The sequence below is a fragment of the Schistocerca nitens genome, chromosome 4 (assembly GCF_023898315.1).
Source record: "Schistocerca nitens isolate TAMUIC-IGC-003100 chromosome 4, iqSchNite1.1, whole genome shotgun sequence".
In the NCBI taxonomy this organism is placed as follows: domain Eukaryota; kingdom Metazoa; phylum Arthropoda; class Insecta; order Orthoptera; family Acrididae; genus Schistocerca; species Schistocerca nitens.
In genome coordinates this window covers 63,142,775-63,164,447 of record NC_064617.1, presented here as the reverse complement: position 1 = coordinate 63,164,447, position 21,673 = coordinate 63,142,775, and the positions used below count along the sequence as shown (strand labels likewise).

At 43.6% G+C, this 21,673-nt stretch overlaps 1 protein-coding gene across 1 annotated transcript in view; it reads left to right on the top strand.

Moving 5' to 3' along the window:
- The window catches only part of LOC126252120 (arylsulfatase I-like), a 240,442-nt gene that overhangs the window by 178,083 nt on the left and 40,686 nt on the right, over positions 1–21,673 (top strand). The window contains exons 13-14 of the mRNA XM_049952985.1: positions 978–1,113; positions 11,380–11,538. Of these exons, the coding sequence (XP_049808942.1) occupies positions 978–1,113; positions 11,380–11,538 (295 nt within the window). The remainder of the gene's footprint in view (positions 1–977; positions 1,114–11,379; positions 11,539–21,673) is intronic.

Sequence of the window (21,673 nt, the reverse complement as noted above, 5' to 3'; positions counted from 1 at the left end):
TACGTTGAGCCCGTATTGTGGACATTTCTGTCCCTCAGTTTCTGTCGCTCAGCAATATATTTGTTCACCGCAGTAGCGTTATTACTCACTTAGAGGACCGTCACATTGTTGATCACACAACTAGGGTTACACTTCTTGTTTCACATTCTCACATTCTGATTTCTTAGCCTTTGGGTTGTTCTAAACAAGGACCGTCGCTCACTGATGGGCGATGGACGTTCCTTGTAGGTTGTATAATGTGCAATACTATTACTCTCTGGTTAAGGTCCAAATGGAAGCGAATTATCAACGACTTTCCTTGACATGCTGCTGAAATGCATAATTCTGTACTGTGAGTACTCTATGAGGCCATGTTCGCTTATGATTTTGTTCGTATTGTCATAAAAGATAGAGTAAAGGTGAACTGAAGGTGCGGTAATATTATTAATTTAGTGTGGCTCAACAATCTGGTGTGTGTCTTTCAATAGGAAGTACTTTAGTGACCTACGCATGTGTCACTAAGCCACCCCTGTAGCCTTACTGTCAAAGGAGGATGCATAGTTCAACGTGGGGTTCGAAGTTCCGGTAGTTCATGCCGAATCTTTACAATGGTGACAGCCAATTGTGCGTACACGATACTCTGTAGGGGGCCTGGCTCTTGGGGTATGGAGATCTTTTAATATTTCGGAAAAGATCCATAAAAGTGTTACTGTTGCGACACTGTTAAAAACCTGCATCATAGCGACTTTGAAATCATTTTCTCCTAAGAAACACTCGACTACACTATATTTATTTTTCCTCTCCCTGGTGCCCCCCCGCAAAAAGCTCCTGGGTTTTGATGCCCTTGTTCAGAGGTGAAGCCTAGATTGAAGCCAGACTGAAAATTTCGTGGTCGAGTAGGGAGGGATTCGATCCCACGATCCTTCGATTTCCCCTCATGCTATTTACTACCGGGCCAGATAAAAGCTGTAGTCATCAGTACATGTGGTCCTTTCCAGTTGAAAGCGACGCTGTGGGAAGGCGGTGTGCGATCCCCGGCCCTGGTGTGGAGCCCGCTGTTGCAGAACACGCCCAGAGTGTCCCACCAGCTGATGCACATCACCGATTGGCTGCCCACGTTCTACGCTGCTGCAGGTGGGTACCGCTCTGCGACAGAAGCATACCAACATGGACATCGCACATAAAACAGAGCTTAACGCTGAGATAACATAAGTACCGTTGGGGTTTGCTTCACTAAATTGCACATTGGGCAATTCAGTGTATCTGTTTTACGACAGGTACCCATTGGACGCTCTCCACTTTACTCTGTCATGTGCTTCTTCTTTATTCTTCTGCACACTACTTCCGCTTTTAACCCTCCGTTGATCGCACGGATGACACTCGTCATCCGCATGACTTTCCCGCTCAATTTTGTCTGACAGGGCTGGATTGAGTTCGCGACAGTTTCAGTGCCTTTCTGTTAACTCTCCGGCTGTTAGCTCCAATCATTGTTGACTTTCAGGTACGGAAACATTATTATAGTCTGGAGGACACTTGTCATCCGCGCGAGCTCTGCTGCCACAATCTGAAACAAGGTAAGTCTGTATTACTTTATTGCTATCCTAGATTCAATCGATCTTTCATGTGCGTAAATTTAGACGTATTGAAACTGATTGCAGTTACCTTCCGTGTTACCTAGTATTCTCTTTATTTTTAAATTGTGGAAGAAATGTCAAAGGCAGAAAACCTCGGACATAGTTTAGGAGAGATCCTAATGTATGGTCAGAATGGTTCAATGAGCTGAGTGATGAAGATGCTCACAGTGATAGCGCTGACTCAGTCACTGAGGATTCTGTTCGTGAAAGTGGTCATGATTCAGGAACAGAACAGTAAGTGTCAGAAAATGATGAATATAGGTCACAGGAAGAAGTAACTCAAGAGGATGCATTTTTTAGGGAAAGATGGAATAACTAAACGGAGGAAAAATAAATATCCTACCCGTGTTAGAAGCAGATCTTGTAATTTTATTACGCATTTGCCCGGACTCAAAAATCAAGCTCGTATAAAAAAGACAGAAATAGAAATTCTGAATTTGTTCTTGGATGAAAACATAATAAGCATTATCGCAACATGCACTAATATATCTAGCAGTGAAGTTCGTGGTAACTTCTCTAGGGAAAGCGACACTAAAGAAACAGATGAGATAAAGCTTTCATTGGTTTGTTTTATCTATGTGGATCTTTGAGATGATATAGGAAGAGTGTATCGAAATTGTGGGATATATCAAAGGGAAAAGGACTTGAATCACGTTATTTATGCATAAGTGAAAACCGATTAAGTTTTCTGTTGAGATGTCTGAGGTTTGATAATATCCGTGATACAGGTGTTCGCAGAGAGATTGACAAGTTGGCTGCTACCAAAGCTATCGGAGGGGTACTTGAACTATTCACGAACAATTGCCAAAACTATTTTTCACCTTGTGAATATCTTACTGTTGACGAACAGCTTTTGGCATTTAGAGGAAATTGCCCGTTCAGGCAATATATTCTTAGCAAATCAGCAAAGTATGGGTTAAAAGTGTTTGCTTTGGTTGTTGTAAAAACAGCTTACACTTTCAATTTAGAATCGTACGTCTGTAAGCAACGAGAGGGATTAATATTTAGATATTAAATTTATTATATTTAGATTTAATAAAAAATCATAAAACCAGTCACAAAGACCGTTCAAAGGGTACAAATAGACCGCTTGCTTTGTGGATGACGCCTCTCATCCACGCGAGTGACGATGTCACGAATATTCGCGCGAGTAACAGAGGGTTAATGTCATCCAGAATTCGAGTGTTCTTTATCCTCTTCCTCTCTACACTGCAATCTTAATTTCGAAATTTCTCTCTGCAGGCAACTTTTTCACACTTTACGTCCCACTGAAGATGCCTTCCTGATATTGACCATTTCCACTATTTTTCTTTCATATATTGAGAAGTACTTCGTAATTCGTCATTCTCTGAATGAAGCATTATTTTCCAGGACAGTATTTCAGAACTATCCAAGTATTTTTTTTCCTCTTTCTTTTATTCTGCCTATAACTACGCTATGATATTATAATCCAGATAAAACGCATGGCAAATGTCTACATCTACATTTATGTAACCAGAAGCCATTTATTAGCGTGTGGCCCGGGTTACATCTAGTATCAACGACTTCCCTCCCCATCCCACGCCTCCAGCTTCCTTTAGCTGTTTCATTCACTAACAGCGCGTGGGAAGAATGATTGCCGAAAAGGAAAAAAAAAAAAGGAAAAGAGAATTAAGATGAAGTGGATTTCGAGATAAGAAATATACGCCACCGTTTGAAAAGTCGTGTCGCTTCGTAACGAGCGAGGTTACAAAAAATTCGGACGTGCTGGTCAGTGTCCGCTGGTAGCTAAACAACGTTTGCTTCATACCTTTTTCACTTGCTTACGGACAAAAAGTTGTTTGGGGTGATAAAATCTACATGGGATACAGTGTACATTAATCTAATTTGCGTTTTTGTTTCCTCCTTTAAACATTACTTTATGGTCCCCTTATTCTTCTTCGCTTCTCAGTCCTAACTGACTCAGTTCCAAAGTTTTAGTTTTGTACATCCTCATTGCTTTTGCATTTTATCCCCTTCTCCCCCCACCACTGTTCATCGTTCTTAACACTGCACATTCCACTTCCAATCTAGATACTCTTCGATTTCTGTCTTTATTATTCCCCACCATATAACACTACTCCTGAAAATTTTCCCATCTGGAAACCGAGTGTATTCCTCCAGAACTGTTCTTCATAAGGCCTGCCATGTTTGTGAGATTCATCCAGTGGGGAAAGAGATACGAGTAGAGTAGACGCTGCATCTTTCTTTTAGACAGACGTTTCGCCCTCTCTGCAACGGGCATGTGACCTCTACATTATCCCTTCCTTTACCCTTTCCTTTACTTCCGAGTCCTTCCATACAGGGAGTCTGTCAATCACTTTAATGACGCAGTGAAACCAGACAACTAAAGCTCAACCAAAAACGATCGCATATTTAGATTAAATAAGGAAAAGGGGTTAGTGACAATTATTATACTGGAACCAAATTGCATTGTCAACTCGTGTTTCCTATGAGAAAAAGAATTAAACAGTTGCCGAATACATCTCGGAGCGCTTGGCCTGGGTGGAAGATTAATTGCGTACTAATGTACTCCACGTGGGCCCATAAATCGAGTTACATGCGGCGATAAAGACGTTTTACACATTCCTCCAACTCAAAATTGTTAAGCCCACTAAATTATGATTTTTTCTAAGGGCAGTTCTCCCGCCATTGGTACAGACAGGTGGCGCTGTGCGCTTTTTCACAGCTGCACACGTGTTGGGCAATGGGCCATAAGCCATCCGCCGCCTTGATGTGCTCTGAAGGACCATCAGTTATCAAAGTAATCTCAGACAACAGCAAATAGTGACATGAGAAAGATTACAGTATTTTCTCTGCACAGTCTTTGTTTACTTGTTCGTGCGTCTCCCTCTTTTGCATCTTCAGAGATTGTATACACTGATCAGCCAGAACATTACGATCACCGATCTACTGTCGATATAAACCCGTACTGGCTATAGCAGCGTCACCTGGCGAGGAATGGCTGCTAGTCAGACACACGCACGGTTCACGTAATATCAGTGAGCGTGCTGTCTGTGCAAAATGGGGAAGGCGCGCGATCTGTCTGAGTTTGAACGAGGGCAGATTGTGGCAGCCCAAAGGCGACGTGTCGGGTGATCGAGGAGTGTCCTCAACACGGGGTGAACCCAAATTTAAACCACGTCCAGACGTGGTGTTGGAGGGACACCCGTCGCCCCAGATGTCGGATGTCGTAGGCTGGGCAGACTGGTAAAACAGGAAAGGCGGCTAATTGTAGCGGGATTAACACCAGATATTAAGGTGGGCAGAGTACAAATGTAACTACACCACAGTGCACCGAACACCCATAACGATGTGTTGTGTACATAGTTCCGCGTAGTCAGCGTGGACACAACTTTCCCACTAGAGCGCGCCCTGCTAAGCACAACAGCGCAGGTGCAGCGCTCGACCGTCTCCGCACTACGAGATGGAGCTGCCTTAGAGACGGACCAAATTCTGCTTCCGCCGCTCCACATATTAATATGTAACGCAGCCAATGAGATCGCTGACAACATAGAACCTTTTCTCCGCGCGGATCACACTCGCGCAGTGATACAAGAACGCGCGAGGTATTATAACGAGAGTACAGACCTCCAATTAGTCAGTCTGCATTTGTTTGTACCAGTCTGTACGAGTTCTACATTTGTTTGTAGCAGTATATAGTCAAGTTTCAGTCTGCGCCTAAGAAAATTGCCATATTCCTGTACATAGCCATCAAGATAAATGTATAGACACTTTTGTTGCGTATCAGAGATATATGTGTGCCGGCCGCGGTGATCTCGCGGTTCTAGGCGCGCAGTCAGGAACTGTGCGACTGCTACGGTCGCAGGTTCGAATCCTGCCTCGGGCATGGATCTGTGTGATGTCCTTAGGTTAGTTAGGTTTAAGTAGTTCTAAGTTCTAGGGGACTGATGACCACAGCAGTTGAGTCCCATAGTGCTCAGAGCCATTTGAACCATTTTTTAGAGATATATGTGACAATAAGATTAATGTACCAAAACCAAAGGAACTTCAGATTGTCAATTGTAAATAGCATCCAGAACCAAGTCAAGTAATTTTTATGCTTGTTATTATTTTAATAAATGTGTGTGAAAATTAATCAAGTTCTGTTTAAAGTTGGTCACCATCAATCTGCTACTCCAAGTGTGCAAGTGGCATTTCCATCATCTGACCTAACGGCAGAAGATAAACACGCCACGATAAGAACACGAGACATATTGCTGACACTCGCCTACATCGTTAGAGCGACAAGTCAAATAATCTGATGGTGTGTGTACCGAAGGTCTTACAGTATGCACACTACACAATGGGCCCCCGCAGCCGACGATCCATGCATGTGCCAATGTTAAAACTGCGACATCGGCAACTACGACTCAAATGGACAAGTGACCATCGGCATTGGACGCTGGCGCAGTGGCAGAGCCTTGCATAGTCTAATGGATCCTGATACCGTCTTCATCACGCTTATGTGAGAGAGGGCATCCATCGTCTGACAGGGGAACAGCGCTTTGGCACCTGTACTGCAGGGTGGATACAAGTTGGCGGCGGCTCTATGATGCTCTGGGGAACATTCATGTGGGCATCCATGGGTCGAGTGGAGCGTGTGCAAAGCACCATGACGACCAAGGAGTATCGTACACTGGTTGCAGACCATGTGTACCCTTTCATGACGACCATGTTTCCCGATGACAGTGACATTTTTCTACAAAAAATGGCTCTGAGCACTATGGGACTTAACATCTAAGGTCATCAGTCACTTACAACAGAACTACTTAAACCTAACTAACCTAAGGACATCACACACATCCATACCCAAGGCAGGATTCGAACCTGCGACCGTAGCGGTCGCACGGTTCCAGACTAGCGCCTAGAACCGCTCGGCCACTCTGGCCGGCCAGTTTTCAACAAGATGATGCTCCATATCACTAGGACAGGAGGGTGATGGAGTGGTTCGAAGAACACAGCGTCGAGTTCCAATTGATATGCTGGCCCCACAACTCGCCAGATCGGAACCCGATGTAACACACCTGGGATGTGATTGAAAGTGGCGTCAGAGGTCATCGACCCTCTCCCCGGAATTTACGGGAGTTGCGTGAGCAGATGTGGCGCCAACTGCCCCCAGTGACCTACCAAAACGTCTTTCCTTCCATGACAAGGTGCGTGCCGCTCTTGTCAGTGCCAAAGGTAGACATAGCGGCTACTAGGTACGTTGTCATAATGTTCTGCCTGATCAGTGTTCATCCGATTTGTTTCATTGGCAAGAGTAAATATGTTATATGTAGCGATTGTTACTGTTCACTTGAATAATGATTCAGTTTGTCCACGTAGTTCGTCAGATTTATTTTTGGGGTGAGAAAAATCACACTAGGCGCTTTGTATTGGGTCCCAGACTTCGTATATCTTCTCGTACAGTGACCATGTGTTACGTGTAGTACCACCTCAGGCATAACAAAACTTTAGGGTGTATAAAAATTGAGGAACAATAGTGCAGGTGCCCTGAGTTCCGCCCACGCTTAAAGCAGTTTTAAGAGCATGATAAATGTGAAGGCTGCTGCTGCTGGCGTTTTTCATCCCACAAGGTCGTAATATCCAGCAGTTACTAAGGAAATTTTCATTGCCTTGTACAAGGTTTTATTGAGAGGGATTTGTGACTTCTTTGCTAAAAGGGTAACCTCACACAGGAATAAAAGTTACACAGTATTTGAAACGCCTGCGCTAGCAGCACAGGGCAGATTAGTTTTTGGAAAGGGGCCAAAATATGTTGCTGTCAGTTTCACTTAACATACAAACTTTATTCATGAGCACCCAATATTACAAGGATGCAAAACACTTTAATCGACCTCCTTTGATTAATTGTAGATCGGCTGAATGGCACACTCAAAATCCAAGACACAACACCTAAGTAAGAAACTGAAATACAAGTTCCTTCTGGAGGTTTCACCCAAGAATATTTTCTAAATATTTAATCTAAACAGGCTGAAGGCATGAACAATTTAATTTTAATGAAACTTGGCTGGAGGCCACATATTAGGCAATAAGAAGAGTATCAATCAGAAGGCAGACAGCCTTACCCTAAAACAGAAGCATAACAATCTTATGTCTTCAGAGAAAGACAAGAACATTAATGTAAGAGGCATTAAAACTCGGCTGAAGGCCGCATACTAAACAATAAGAAGAGTTTCAATCAAAAAGCAGAAGGTCTTATCTTAAAACAAAAGTATAACAATCTTAAGCCTTGAGGACAAGACAAGGACATTAATGACAGATATTTTAAAACTCGGCTGTACGCCACACATCAACCAAATAATTTAAGTCCAAACAGGGAAATTACTTCATAACATACAAGGAACGGCACTCAGAAGTTTCCAAGGGTTGGCCTGGGATTGTAATACTAACGCCCATTTAGGTGAGACAGACAGCCTGACCAACGACTTCTTAATCTGGAGGCAACCCAACCGACAGACCGCCGAACGACCAATCAACCAAATCAGTTGCGCTCGACGCAACCAGCAAAACCACCACAACGACACAAACAATTTGACGCCCACAAAGGCCAACAGCGCTTCAGATGTCGAACTACACGCCGCGCTGTACAGCACCAACACGACGATGAAAATACACCGCCGAAAATTACGTCAACGACCAGGGCAGGTAACCGGAACGTCAACGGCCACAGGGCAGAAGATACGGCTGGTCAACTTCAATAACAGAGAATAAATTAAATTAAGTTAAACTCCACAGAAAGACGGCGGGAATCTTAGCCGACTTAAATACACACACGTTGTTGGTCGCGGGAATGTCCCAAAGCGACAAGCAGGATCAAACGAAGGAACGCAAACAGTTGAGGCTCAATAGTAAGTTAAGTGAGTCCTCAACTTTCTTGTCCAAGATCGGTGGGCGACGAACCTCGTAGCACTCGCAAGCAGCACCTCACACTCCAACCGCACGTGCACGCCGCCAGCGGCTCCAGTCCGACTCTGAGCGTCGGGGGGCTTGCTTCTCCACGCCACCCGACCGACTGGACTGCTGATCTGTCCGCGACTGCTGCTCCGTCGCGACTGCACTGCTGATGCCTCTCCCACTCACTGACTGCTGGTCCGTCCGCCACTCCTGCTCCGTGCCCGACCAACTCCAGACACACGACGATCTGGAGAGTCTGGCTCGGATCCAACCATGGAGAGGGAACACATCCCTGCACCAGGAAGGAACCGACTTAAGTCCCGCAAGATGACGAATTGAAGGGGCCCAGAAGCGGTCAGAGAACCAGTTACACGTCGCCCGATGTGACGACCGAGACCGAACGACCAACCAGCGGTCGTCCCCGCTCAAATCTCCTTCCGTCGGACAATGCATGTGTGTCGCTAGGGGTCGGCGAGCACTGGCTGTCCGCGCCTCACCGGCGGTCCGTCCACGACTTCACTGCTGCTCCGTCCCGACTGTACTGCTGGTTTGTCTCCAACTGACTGCCAGACAGACGACAACCCGGAAATACTATCCGTCGCTCCAGAGATGGTACGACAGTGGACTTAGCGATACGCGCTGCTGCTGCCGCTCACGGGCAAGTAAGGCAGGAAATTAGTGACTCCAGTGAATAGAATAAGAAAAGGAGGCGCCAATACCTTAATAGAAGATGAGAAACAATAAATGACATGAACACCAACCTTACACGGCTCAGTATTCTACTCAGGCAAATTCAAATTAATTCACTGCTGAAATTGTCCCTGTATATTACGAGTTGCTATATGCCGTCAGTCCAAATGTTCCGAGACTGGTTTTATACCTGGAGTACAAGCGACGTCAGTTTTGTGACGGCTCCCAAACCCAAGGTCCTCGGCAGTACCTTCGTGACAGCCACCACAAATTGTATAAAGCGTGGGTAGTGACCAGGATGTAGCTATGTCTGTTGGGCGAAAAATAATTAATTACAAGAATTGCGCCAGCTAGAATGGAGAGATAACTTATCTTTATTCCTGACGTAACGTGTACCAGCAATACAAGTCCAAGTAATATCCAAGAGTAATCCGTGTACTGAGCCTAGTCGAATACAATAAGCAAATATCACACTGCAATGGCTCCACTATAAACTCCACGAAAGGCTATCAATAGACAGTCGACAATAGACTGTCCGTCTCGGGGCCAGCGCTCCTCCTTATATGCAAAAGGCAGAGGGCGCTGCGGACCCGAGCTCAGCCATGGCGCGACCTCTTCCGTCGGCGGTAACGCCCTGAGACGCCGACGGCCGCGACAAGAACTGTGGCCAGCGATGTCACGGTCAGGGCGCGCGTGCTACAGTTGGTTGGTTGGTTGGGTCCGTGGATACAACAGTCAGCGCACTAGCTACAATGGCAACTTGAAATAAAAACTCTAATCAAGAGACGTGCATTCGACTTATCAGTTGTGAGCAGGCGGTGTTGAGTACTGGACGTGCGGTCGTAGTGTGGCAACGTGTTCGTGCCATAAATTGCAGTACAGCAGCCTCTACATCAAGTTTTCAACATATTCTCCAGAATGTTTTGAAGATGACAAAAGTGTGTACAATGTTTGTTTCGCACGCCTTGCCTCCCGAACAGGGTCAATGACTCCCGGATATCGGCCACGACATAACTGAAGTGCGTGGACAGTTGTTTTCTGGAAAAATCTTGGTGTTATCAATACTAACCCACCACAAAATGATGCAATGCTACAGTTATCACGAATGTCAGGCGAACAGTTTTACAACATAACTGAAATTGAAGCCAAAGTGACACGCGAGTTGATTAGTACCTCATGAAGACTCTTATGACAGTTTCACATAGTAGTATGAGCGCGCTGTATATTGTACTAAAGTGGGGGAAGAATTTGTAGTACACCTGGAGCATCAAAAGTACCATATTAATTTTTCTCTATTTTGTATTAATCCTGTCCCGAAGCATTTTGGACTGGACGGGAAACATTAGCGATTTTTAAAACTTCAGGATTCTGAAATAAGAGCTCCAATAAACACAATTTAGGATTATGTACAGAATATTCTGCCAGCAATAAGCGATTCGGAGTAGGAACATAAAGGCAATGTCAACTGTGTCTCATGAGTATCAAATCAATATTCCTCGGGACAAAGCGATGCGTCTGTTAGATTAGTCACACCATAACATTTTGGCTCATTATAGGCCAAGCTGCCAAATTGTGAAGTTCGTGAGGAAATCTGAGGATACGACTAGTGCGTGATGTCTGTATACTGAACAACGAGCACTGCTAGAGGTGGGGAAGTAACATTCCCCAGAAAAACACTGCAGCTGCCGCAAAGAACGGGCGAGAATGAGTTTCCCCTTTAGCAGTGAAACGCGTCCGAGACACCAAAGCGGCGAGCGAATTGACTGCTCTGTTAAAAAGTACGTGGACGGAAAAAGAACGACATAAAAAAGTACTAAAAACTAAACTGTTGGAGGCATGTCTGTGGAAGATGTGCGTGTATCGCAGAGGAAATCGTGGTGGAACTCCTCTGACCACACATATGATAGAATACAGTATCCCCTCCTTTTCCCCAAAGAAACAGAATGGCATGACGACCAAAGTAAGTGCGAAGTGCCGTTTAGAAGAATTGAATATAAGGTCGAAGATAAAGTAAACAGTGTATGTGGAACTGATAACCTTAACCTATATGCTAAGCAAGAACACCTGTGGGAAATATGACAAGAAGCAAGCCTAAACAACAATTTTCCTTAAGTAAACACTTCTCAGTACAAGTCACCTGAGGTGCACATTATTGCAGGAGGAAATGTGTCGTCACTTCCGGAAGACCTGGACGGCGTCAACTTGTGGGACGCTCTCATCACTAACGCTGAATCTCCACGCACAGAGGTGCTGCTTAATATAGACGAGAAGGTCGGAAACGGTGCGATCCGCATCGGCGACTGGAAGCTCGTGAAAGGTGAGTAGTCGGCCACGCTATTACTGAACACTTAACAGTATTTGACTTGTAAATAATAGATTTCAGCTATGAGTCGTCCTTTTTAAATTTTATTGGCAGATCTAGATTTGTGGGCCGAGCGGTTCAGGCGCTTCTGTCTGGAACCGCGCGACCGCTATGGTCGCAGGTTCGAATCCTGCCTCGGACATGGATGTGTGTCATCTCCTTAGGTTAATTAGGCTTGAGTAGTTTTAAGTTGTAGGGGACTGATGACCTCAGGTGTTAAGTCCCATAGTGTTCAGAACCGTTTGAACCACTTTTTTTGTAGATTTCAGCTAGAAACTGGCCATTCTCAATGCACTATCATTTTTGATAAATGCGTGAGTAGTATTCAATGAACTGTGGACGACGAACGACCAACAGGCATTACATGCATTGATCAAAAATGATATTGCATCTAGAATGGCTAGTTTCTAGCTGAAATCTTGATCTGCCAATAAAATTTGAAAAAGACGACTGATAGCTGAAATCGATATATCAGTCGCTGCGTTCAACAGCCTTCTGAATGGAAGGAACATGACTGAAAAGTATTGTCACTACAATAAAAAAAATACTTTACAACGCCAAGAGCGGACGAGATTATGTGGCAGATTAGTATCTGCCTTTAGCTGAAAAAAGTTATAACGCCACATGTCTGTTTGTCAGGAAACGTGTAAAATTGCGCACAGCACAATAGAGAAAGTCATTACAATCGCAACAAAAAGACAAAGAACACATAACATCACATGAATATAAATGTTGTTTGCTTTAACTTGAGAAAACTAAATATCTCGATATCGTCATAACATTGTACGAAACAATACGTTCTAAGTGAAAAGTTAGTGTCATTAAAGAGAACATTTGTGTGTCGTGTAACTGACCACCTCCTGCGTGGGCGGGGTCAGCTTTGTATTTTCAAATGGGAACCCCGATTGTATTGCATATTCGGATTATACGCAAAGCAATACCTACAGTTTACTCAAGCCAGTCTTTTCCACTCGTGGTAGATGGCGCTGTAATCGGCCGATATCAAATGTATATGTTTTCGCAATTAAGAATTTTCGTCTTCTAATGGTTGATATTTATGTTCGAAATTTACTTTTCATCGTTAGACATTACAGTGCCTGCTTACCAACTACGTTTAGCGTGATGCAGGAGCAATAACGTGGGCGTAATAAGTTTTTTGTTCCCATCAGGACGCTCGATATCGGCGAGTCCCTTTGCCTCTCCACACTGGAGTGCTTCGGATGGTTGAGTACCGTAGCTTCTCACCACCGTGTTGTTTGACGTAGCTGAGTATCCATGGCAGGTGCGCCAGTCACTAACACATTGAAAATTGGGAAATTCGTGGTAAGTTCCTATGGGACCAAACTGTTAAGGTCATCGGTCCCTAGACTTGTACACTACTTAATCTAACTTAAACTAACTTACGCTAAGGACAACACACACACACACATACCCGAGGAACTCCCACCTCCGACGGGGGGAGCCGCTCGAACGGTGACAGGACGCCCTAGACCGCACGGCCACCCCGCATAGAGACCAGCGCAACGGTTACGACGGTTGGATGGAAACACATACCGAAATCAGTCACCGTGATGGCGGGATTCGAGGGCGACCACCCAAATCAAGCATTCCGATTATTTAGGGACTCGCCACAATCAGTCCCGCAGGAAACAGGAAATTACGTTGCCATGCAAGTAGCTTATCTGCCAGAAATGACAATGTCTAGTCATATTATTTGTACTGCACAGACACGTTTGGAACAATGAAGTAACGTTTGAACACGAGTACCAGTCCTTAGAACACAAAGGTTCACTCTTACATCGGAAATGAAATGGAGAATGAAATGCGTAATTTCTTCAACGCAAAAACATGCACACTTTATGTTTGACGACTACAGTGCGATCTACCTGTATAGTAACTCATGCGTATTTTCTGGGATACAATCCAGATGTACAAAGTTGGACGTGGCGGTAGGAAATGGCCAGTCGTAGCACACCCAAATGTCCCCTTTACTAATATTAACTGTTCGTCTAGAAAACGTTTTCCGTTCAACGCATCATTTTCGAGACATTTAGATCTCTCAAGTTATACTGCTCATTAACTCTTTCATGTAACGCCTATTGTCGACGGTAAGCGTTGTTACGAACAAAATGATACTTAAATCGGGAGTTTACGTGCCCATTCGTTAGAGCGGTCGCAAGTTAGTGCAGAGCAATATTTCTTTTATCGATATTTATCACCAGGGGCAGTGAAAAAATTAAAAGAAAACGAGGAATAATGAGAGAGATTCCAGCTCACACAGAGGCTTACCAACATCCGTCTTCACATGGACCATTCACGACTGGAAGAAGGAAGGGGGGGTGGAATGACAGTGGTACACAGGGTATGTCATGCACCATAAGATGATTTGCGGAGTGAAGTTGTAGGCATAACTATAAATGTATAGGTGGTTGAAGAATCTGAGGAGAGGAGGGTTTTTATCAACCGGTAGACGGTACGCGTAGATCAGGAGAATGAGGACGCAAGGTTTAGTGGAGTACATGACGCTGTAAAGCTCGTAAGAAGCTGTAAGATTTTCAAGGTGTGGAAGTCCATAGTTTAGCAAAGGTGAGGGTTGGTCGAAATAGCCAATCGTGGACTGTCTGTGCTCTGCGGAACCGTTAGATTCAGTACCTGGCAGCTCTGCGTTAACTGAAAAAGACGACTGTGGAAGTCGACTTCCATTACTGGTAGATTCATATTAAATGATGTTCGTACATAAACAGTACATGCGATCGATCTCTCTGTGTCCTTACGTCTCGTGAAGGGAAATGCGCAGCGTGCGAGTGCATATTTATTTCATGTATCGACTAACTTCCTTCTCCCCTCCTTTCCAGTTTCACAGATACTCTCTGGTTGCTTAATTTCTATGAGCTTGTGTGTCTGAGTCAACTAATGACAGGAGCAAAGATTTTATTGTGTAGAGTTTGCCATAGTATCGATCCTGTTACATTTTTCCGCAACAAACTCCTAGTTTTTTTTATCCACGAATGGGAGTGCTTCCTTCTTTATGATGCTGGTAGCTAGAACGTTTTTTCTTGACCGATCAGGCCGGCTCCCGCTTTTTAGCAACGGGCTTTTCGAGCGAACCTGCGCTCACACTTGCAAGAAAGGCGCTCTCTGTCGTCTATCGCCTATTGATAACGTGTAAGACCTGTTGTTAGTTCGAAATATACAGTGTGAGTCACTAACTATTGCCACATAGAATAACTCCGAAATTATAATAGTAGCTGAAACGTTTCTGGGACAAATTTTGCATGGGACAACTGGGGCCATAATATGACGTTCCTCTTTGTTGCTAGGCGGGGTCGCGTCGGAGATATGGAGGTCAACTTCGGATTTTTAAGTGGGATGCTATAGTTAGGTACTCATTCTCTGATAGCGACTATCGAGACGAATCCAATGATGTGTAACAATAAGGTCTTCGAAGGTCAACAAATGTCACAAAGTTAGTATGAAAGTCCATTTACAGAAGGTGTTCGAAGTGACGATTGGTATCAATGCAGTGTTGCAATCATCTTATATTGGATTGAGTGCTATTCCTTGTCACTTTGGCACTTACCGAAGCACATGCTCTGACAATTCTCTCTCGTATATAGTGCAAATAATAAATATTCGCCGAATACGGCGTATCCATATTAAGTGCTACTGACATGTAAACACCATTCGACGGTTTCGCAATACAGCGCTAATAGGAACGGTGAGATTAGTATCGTGTAATGAAGCGAATGTGAATGATGTATTCCTTCGAAGAACAAGTCGATATGCTTCTCATTTATGGAGAATGCCAACGAAGTTCAGTAAGAGCTAGAGACTTATGCACTGAAAGATGTCCTCAACGTACTCAACCTACACGTCGTACATTTAAATATGTGTACGATAAATTGAGATCTTTAACGAATGGGAAACATATTCGGCAAAGGAAAGCTACTAACGAGTAAACGGAAAATGGTACACTCGTCACTGTGGTTCGAGATGTGTTAGTTCGCGTCAAATCGCAAGGGAATCTGGCATGAGCCAGAGTAGTGTTGTTCGTGTTCTGCATCGTCAAAAATATCATCCTTTCCATTACAGTATTCACAAAGAATTTACTGGTGCGGACTGTTCGGCCGATGGGATCAACTTCAAATTCAGTGGGATGACACATTTATTAATTTGATATTGTTTACTGACGAGGCTACATTCGCGAACCATGGAAATGTTAATTTGGTTAACATGCATTATTCGACAACTGAAAATCCATGTTGTCTGCGGCAAGTTGCACACCAAAAACCTTCGTCAGTGAATGTACGGTGTGGGATTCTGGTGGACAGAGTTATAGGCCCCTGTTTCATCGAAGGAAATATTAAAGGTAATAAGTACACCACATTCCTGCAAGGAACATTTGGTTTGTTATTGGAAGAAATACCTTTATGAACAAGGTATAATATGTGGTATCAACACGATGGGTGTCCGGCACATTTATCGCTGATGGATAGAAGTGAGTTGCAGAGACAATTCCCAAATCGTTGGATTGGACGTGGAGATGTGTCGTGGACGGCTCGATCCCCAGACTTGACGCCTCTGGATTTCTTCTTGTGGGGATTCGTAAAAGACATTGTTTATAATGACGTTCCAACTACACCTGAAGATATGCGAGAGGAAATTCTTAGGGCATGTGCTTCGATAAGTGTCGGTGTGATAAAGAATACCACTGGTCATCACTTCGAACACCTTCTGTAAATGGACGTTCATGCGACCTTTGCGACCTTCGTTGACCTTCAAAGACCTTACTGTTGCACATCATTGGATTCGTCTCAATAGCCGCTATCAGAAAATGAGTACCAAACTAAAGCATCCAATTTAAAAAAAAAAGTTGACCTTCATATCTCCGATGCAACCCCACCTACCAACACAAACCCCAGGCCATGTTATGGCCCTCGTTGTCCCATGCAACTTTTGTCCCACTAACTTTTCAGCTCCTATCATACCCCTGGAGCTATTCTTTGTGGCAACAGTTAGTGACTCACCCTGTTGATTAAAATGTTTACACTTTTGTTAGTGTGGACAGATCTTATTATACTAAGAGAAATTGATTTGATTCGATTTCTAGAACGTTCTGCAGTGTTTTTATTTCATGTCGGTAAATCGTTAGTTTGCGACAGAAGCTTGTGGACAAGCACATGGCTTCGCACACGGTAGAGGTGAACTAGTGCCCTCGACAGGTGTCTCGCATTTGAGTGATTTTGTGCCAGTTTTTATTGATTAATGTGTACCACGTTGATTCTGACAGAAGTTGCATCTCTTTTCTGATTCATTTCTAGATACGTCTGAACGATCTTTATTTTGTCAGTGTGAACAACGTGGGAAGTGTAGTAATTAACGTGCTATTGCCCATGCGAATTCATTGCTATCATCAGTCACCCAAGTTTAGATATTTCTGTTACGCAGTCTAGTTGGTATAATAAGGGAGTGCACTCGTAAGATCCGTAAGTAGGCTCTGTTTTGGTACTCGTCTACAATACAGTAATTATTATCACTACAGGAATATTATCGTATTACGTGTTGAATGATGTCTTGATTATTCAGTGTGGGTTGTTGTTGCAAATAATAAATTTTGTGAATTAATGATATCTGTTTGTTAAGAGATATTCTACCCAAAGTCACTTTTTTCCTACTACAGAAAGAACCTCCTCATGAAAAGAGTGACAGAAACGCTTGTGAAGGGGAATAATACAGTGCAAGATGTTCTTATGCTTAGATAATCTAAATCTCCTCAATGTGTAGTCAGGGTCGATCAAAGCGATCGATTCCTTCGCTTCTAATTCAAATTAATATCTCTGCTGATTTTCAGGATATGTACTTCGTCCTATGTAACAGCGCACTGAAAAAAAAAGAAAAAAGACTGGATGGGGAGTTCAGAAGTGTTGATTGATAAAAATAAGTGGTACTTAGATGGTAAAATTCTTCTTCGCTTTTTATCTTGGTTTAAGTCTAGGGGTTCTTCTTTCTCGCTTACATGTAGAATATTGACAGAATATTGGGATTTGCAGGAGTTCGCAGGATCTTGTTGCATGAATTGTAGTCAAAACAATTAACACATTTAAGTTTTTTCTTTGTTGGTATATTCTTGAAATAATTTCACAGATTTTAGTAACATTTTCCCTTTGTGGTTCACAGTTATACAAAGATAGTTTGGAAAACTCCTATTTAGGCATATTGGGCAACACTCACCCAACTTTGACCATGTGCGGCCATATTCAACTTCTCTCCGCAAACTAATCAACAGCAACTAGCTTACTTTACCCACTGATAGTCCATAGATTACTCAGAGATTTTTAAATTCTTTCATGATTACATACCTCTCGGACGTTTACATGCATCAAAATAATGAAAACAATTTTTATATGAAATATTTACCAAATTTATGAGAATTAAAAACGGTTGAAATGGTTCAAATGGCTCTGAGCACTATGGGGCTTAACATCTGAGGTCATCAGTCCCCTAGAACTTAGAACTACTTAAACTTAACTAACCTAAGGACATCACACACATCTATGCCCTAGGCAGGATTCGAAACTGCGACCGTACCGGTCGCGCGGTTCCAGACTGAAGCACCCAGAACCGCTCGGCCACACCGGCCGGCTTACAAAAGGGCATGGCAACATGTGTCATAAAACATCTTGAATCGGAAGTTACACTTGATACGCAGAACATGATGTGATCGGAACTATTTTATTACAATTATCTCTTCTCTCGTAAACACACAACAACAAAAATGACACAACACTATAGGCCTACACATAAAAATTACTGTCACCTACCCTCCACAAACATAATTAAGACATAACTCCCACATATACGAGGAAAGGTCCCATATCAATTTCGCCATCAACGCCACATCTCACTGCCAGGCACACAGGACTCATGAGACCGGAACAATGTGATGTAATCGTTAGCAGATTTAGGTTCAGTTGTGTGTACTGAGCCGTTCTCGTGGCAAACGTATCTGTTTGTAAATTTGCAGCAAAGAAAACGCTTTAAATTATGTTACACTCTCTGTGGACTAGAACTGGAATCCTATACAAATATATTCGAACTCATTTATATCGATCATGATAAGGTTTTGTGGGTGCACGGCAGCAAGGCCTCTAGCGCCTGCGTTGCTACTGAGGTTCACCTCTTCAGCACAGCAGGGGAACACGAAGTAATCTCATTGCAAAACACACACACTTTGGAAAAACCTGCTATCAAATGGACATCATAAACAGTGTTTCCCAGTCCCAGTTACAGGCTTCTAGGGACGAAAAAGGGGAAATGGTACATAAAATTTTGATAAGTAAATCAAGTTCGGAAATATAACGTTTGGATATAAAGTAAGTTTAAGAGTCGGGCCTCTTTCAAATGTCCAACTTCAAGACATGTACTCATACTGGAAACAGAGGGTTTCGTCGCCAGTATCAGCTAAAATTATGACGTCATACACCACTTTCACCTGACTACCTGACGTAGGGAAGGAGCTGAAAGATTTGAAAACAAATAAATCACCAGGTCCGGATGGAATCCCATTTCTATTTTACGAAGTGTATCCTACGGCATTGGCCCCTTACCTAGTGTGCATTTATCGTGAATCTCTCGCTCTGCACAAAGTCCCATGCGACTGGAAAAAAGCACAGGTTAGTACAGTATGTATGAAAGGTGAAAGAATAGACCCGCAAAATTACAGACCAGTATCACTCTTTGCTGCAGAATCCTTGAACATATTCTCAGTTCGAATATAATAAACTTTGTTGAGGCTAAGAACCTTATGTCCACGAAGCAGCATGGTTTTAGAAATCGCTCGTGCGTAACTCAGCTTTCCCTTACCTCACATGATATGCTGAGGACTATGGATGAAGGGACAGAGGCAGATTCCATATTTCTAGATTTCCGGAAACAATATGACACTGCCCCGTGGCAATCTGTTAACGAAAACACGAGCATATGGAATAAGTTCACAGAAATGTGAAGACATCTTAAGTGATACAACCCAGTATATTGTCCTCTAATGTTCATCTGAGGGTTGGGTATTGTCAAGAGTACCAGAGGGAAGTGTGATAGGACCGCTGTTACTTCCTGTATACAGAAACGATTTGGCTGATAGGATGGGCAGCAATCTGCCGTTGTTTGCTGGTGATGCCGTGGTGCAGAGTTAGGTGTCAAAGTTGGGTGACCCTAGGAAGATACGACTTAGTCAAAATTTCCAATTGGTGTATGAATGGCGGCTAGCCCTAGATGTGGAAAAATGTAATTTAATGCGGATGTGTAGGAAGGAAAAAACTGTAATATCCGGATACAGTATTAGTAGTGTCTAGCATGACATAGTCAAGTCGTTTAAATGTCTGGGCGTCACGTTGCAAGGCGATATAGGGTGGAATGAGCATGTGAAAACTGTGGTAAGGAAGGCATAGGGTCGACTTCGGTTTATTGAGAGAATGTTAGGGAAGAGTGTATCACTTGTAAAGGAGGCCGCATGTGGGACGCTGGTGTACCTGTAACCTATTCTTGAGTGCTACGCGAGTGTTTGGGATCTGTGCCACGACGGATTGAAGGACATTGGGGCAATTCAGAGGAGATCGAAGACATAAAAGCAATTTAGGGGAGAGCTGCTAGATATGTTGCCGGCAGGTTCGAACAGGGGGTATGTTACGGAGATGCTTCGGGAACTCAGGGTGAGTCCCTGGGGAGAGGGCAGTGTTCCCATGCAGAAGGCACTATCGAGAAAATTAAGGGTACGAGCATTTGAGGCTTGCTGCCGGGCGATTCTACGAGAATGGGGACGTCGTTGTATTTGCAGGTGGGCTGGAGTGATCAGTGGTAGTGCCGGGCGGTTCGCTGGGAGGGGGGGCGGTGGGGGGGAGGGGGGGGGGAGTGGCGGCCTTCAGTTCGGGACCCGCTATTGCGCCAAAACTTAGAGCGCAGGAATTTGAGGCTGGCTGTTGTATTTGCGAGTGGAACGGGGGTGGGGGGATGTTGAGTAGTGGTATCACGTACCGTTCGACATTCATCCTACGGCCGCTTGCTGTGTATCCACTATAACGCTATAATTGAATACCATTGGCATCCAAGCGTTACATTTGTGATCATGGGTTCCTCATCTAAACTTCATCTACAACCCCCAGAAACCCATAATAGAAGTTGCGCAACACGCTGTATAGGAAGAATGAGCAATAACTAGTGGATTAACTATGTACCGATTGGGCACTTCAAACGGTTAAAGAAAATTTAAAACAGTTACGTTAACTTATTCAATCGTAATAACATACTCAAATTCATACACAAATAATCAAGATTAATGTAATAATTAAAATCAACGTTAAGGACAAATAACGGTAGGCCAACTACGATAGTACAGTGTAGTTCGCGTATGAAAATTCGACATAGAGCAACTCGGTTACGGACAGGTTTAAGCAAGTTTCAGACAGTCATAGTGATGTAAAAAAGACAGTACTGCTAAAACTCACATTCTGAAAAGAAATAAACTTTCAGTTAATTCTGTGAAACAGTCGGTATGAAGGTACAGCTCTCATCAACCCTTAGGCTCGTTTAAATACCAAGGTTCCTTATTAGCCACGATGCTAATGGATGAAGCGTGCCACGCGGCTGCTACGGAAGCAGGTTCGAATCCCGCCTCGGGCATGGATGTGTGTGGTGTCCTTAGGTTAGTTAGGTTTAAGTAGTTCTAAGTCTAGGGGACTGATGATCTCAGATGTTAACAAGTGCTTAGAGCCATTTGAACCATGAAGTGTGCTGTTGCCTTCTTGCGACCTTTCAGCTGACTTACCCCTCAGCTATAGAGCACCTGCTGTTTAACGTGGAGTCCGAACAACAGCTCGATTAGACACTTTTAACATTGAGTGCCAGAATTAAATTGCTTTGTAGGAAGTCATAAGATCAGACAAAGAGATTCAATTAACATGACTACATTGGATCATTTAATCAAATTTAAACTCTGACCAAGCCTTGCCGTGCATGTGGAACAATCCAGTCGTATTAACTCTGAAGAGCATTTGCTGCAGTCGTAGTCCCGTTACGTTAATTATGACCACCCTCT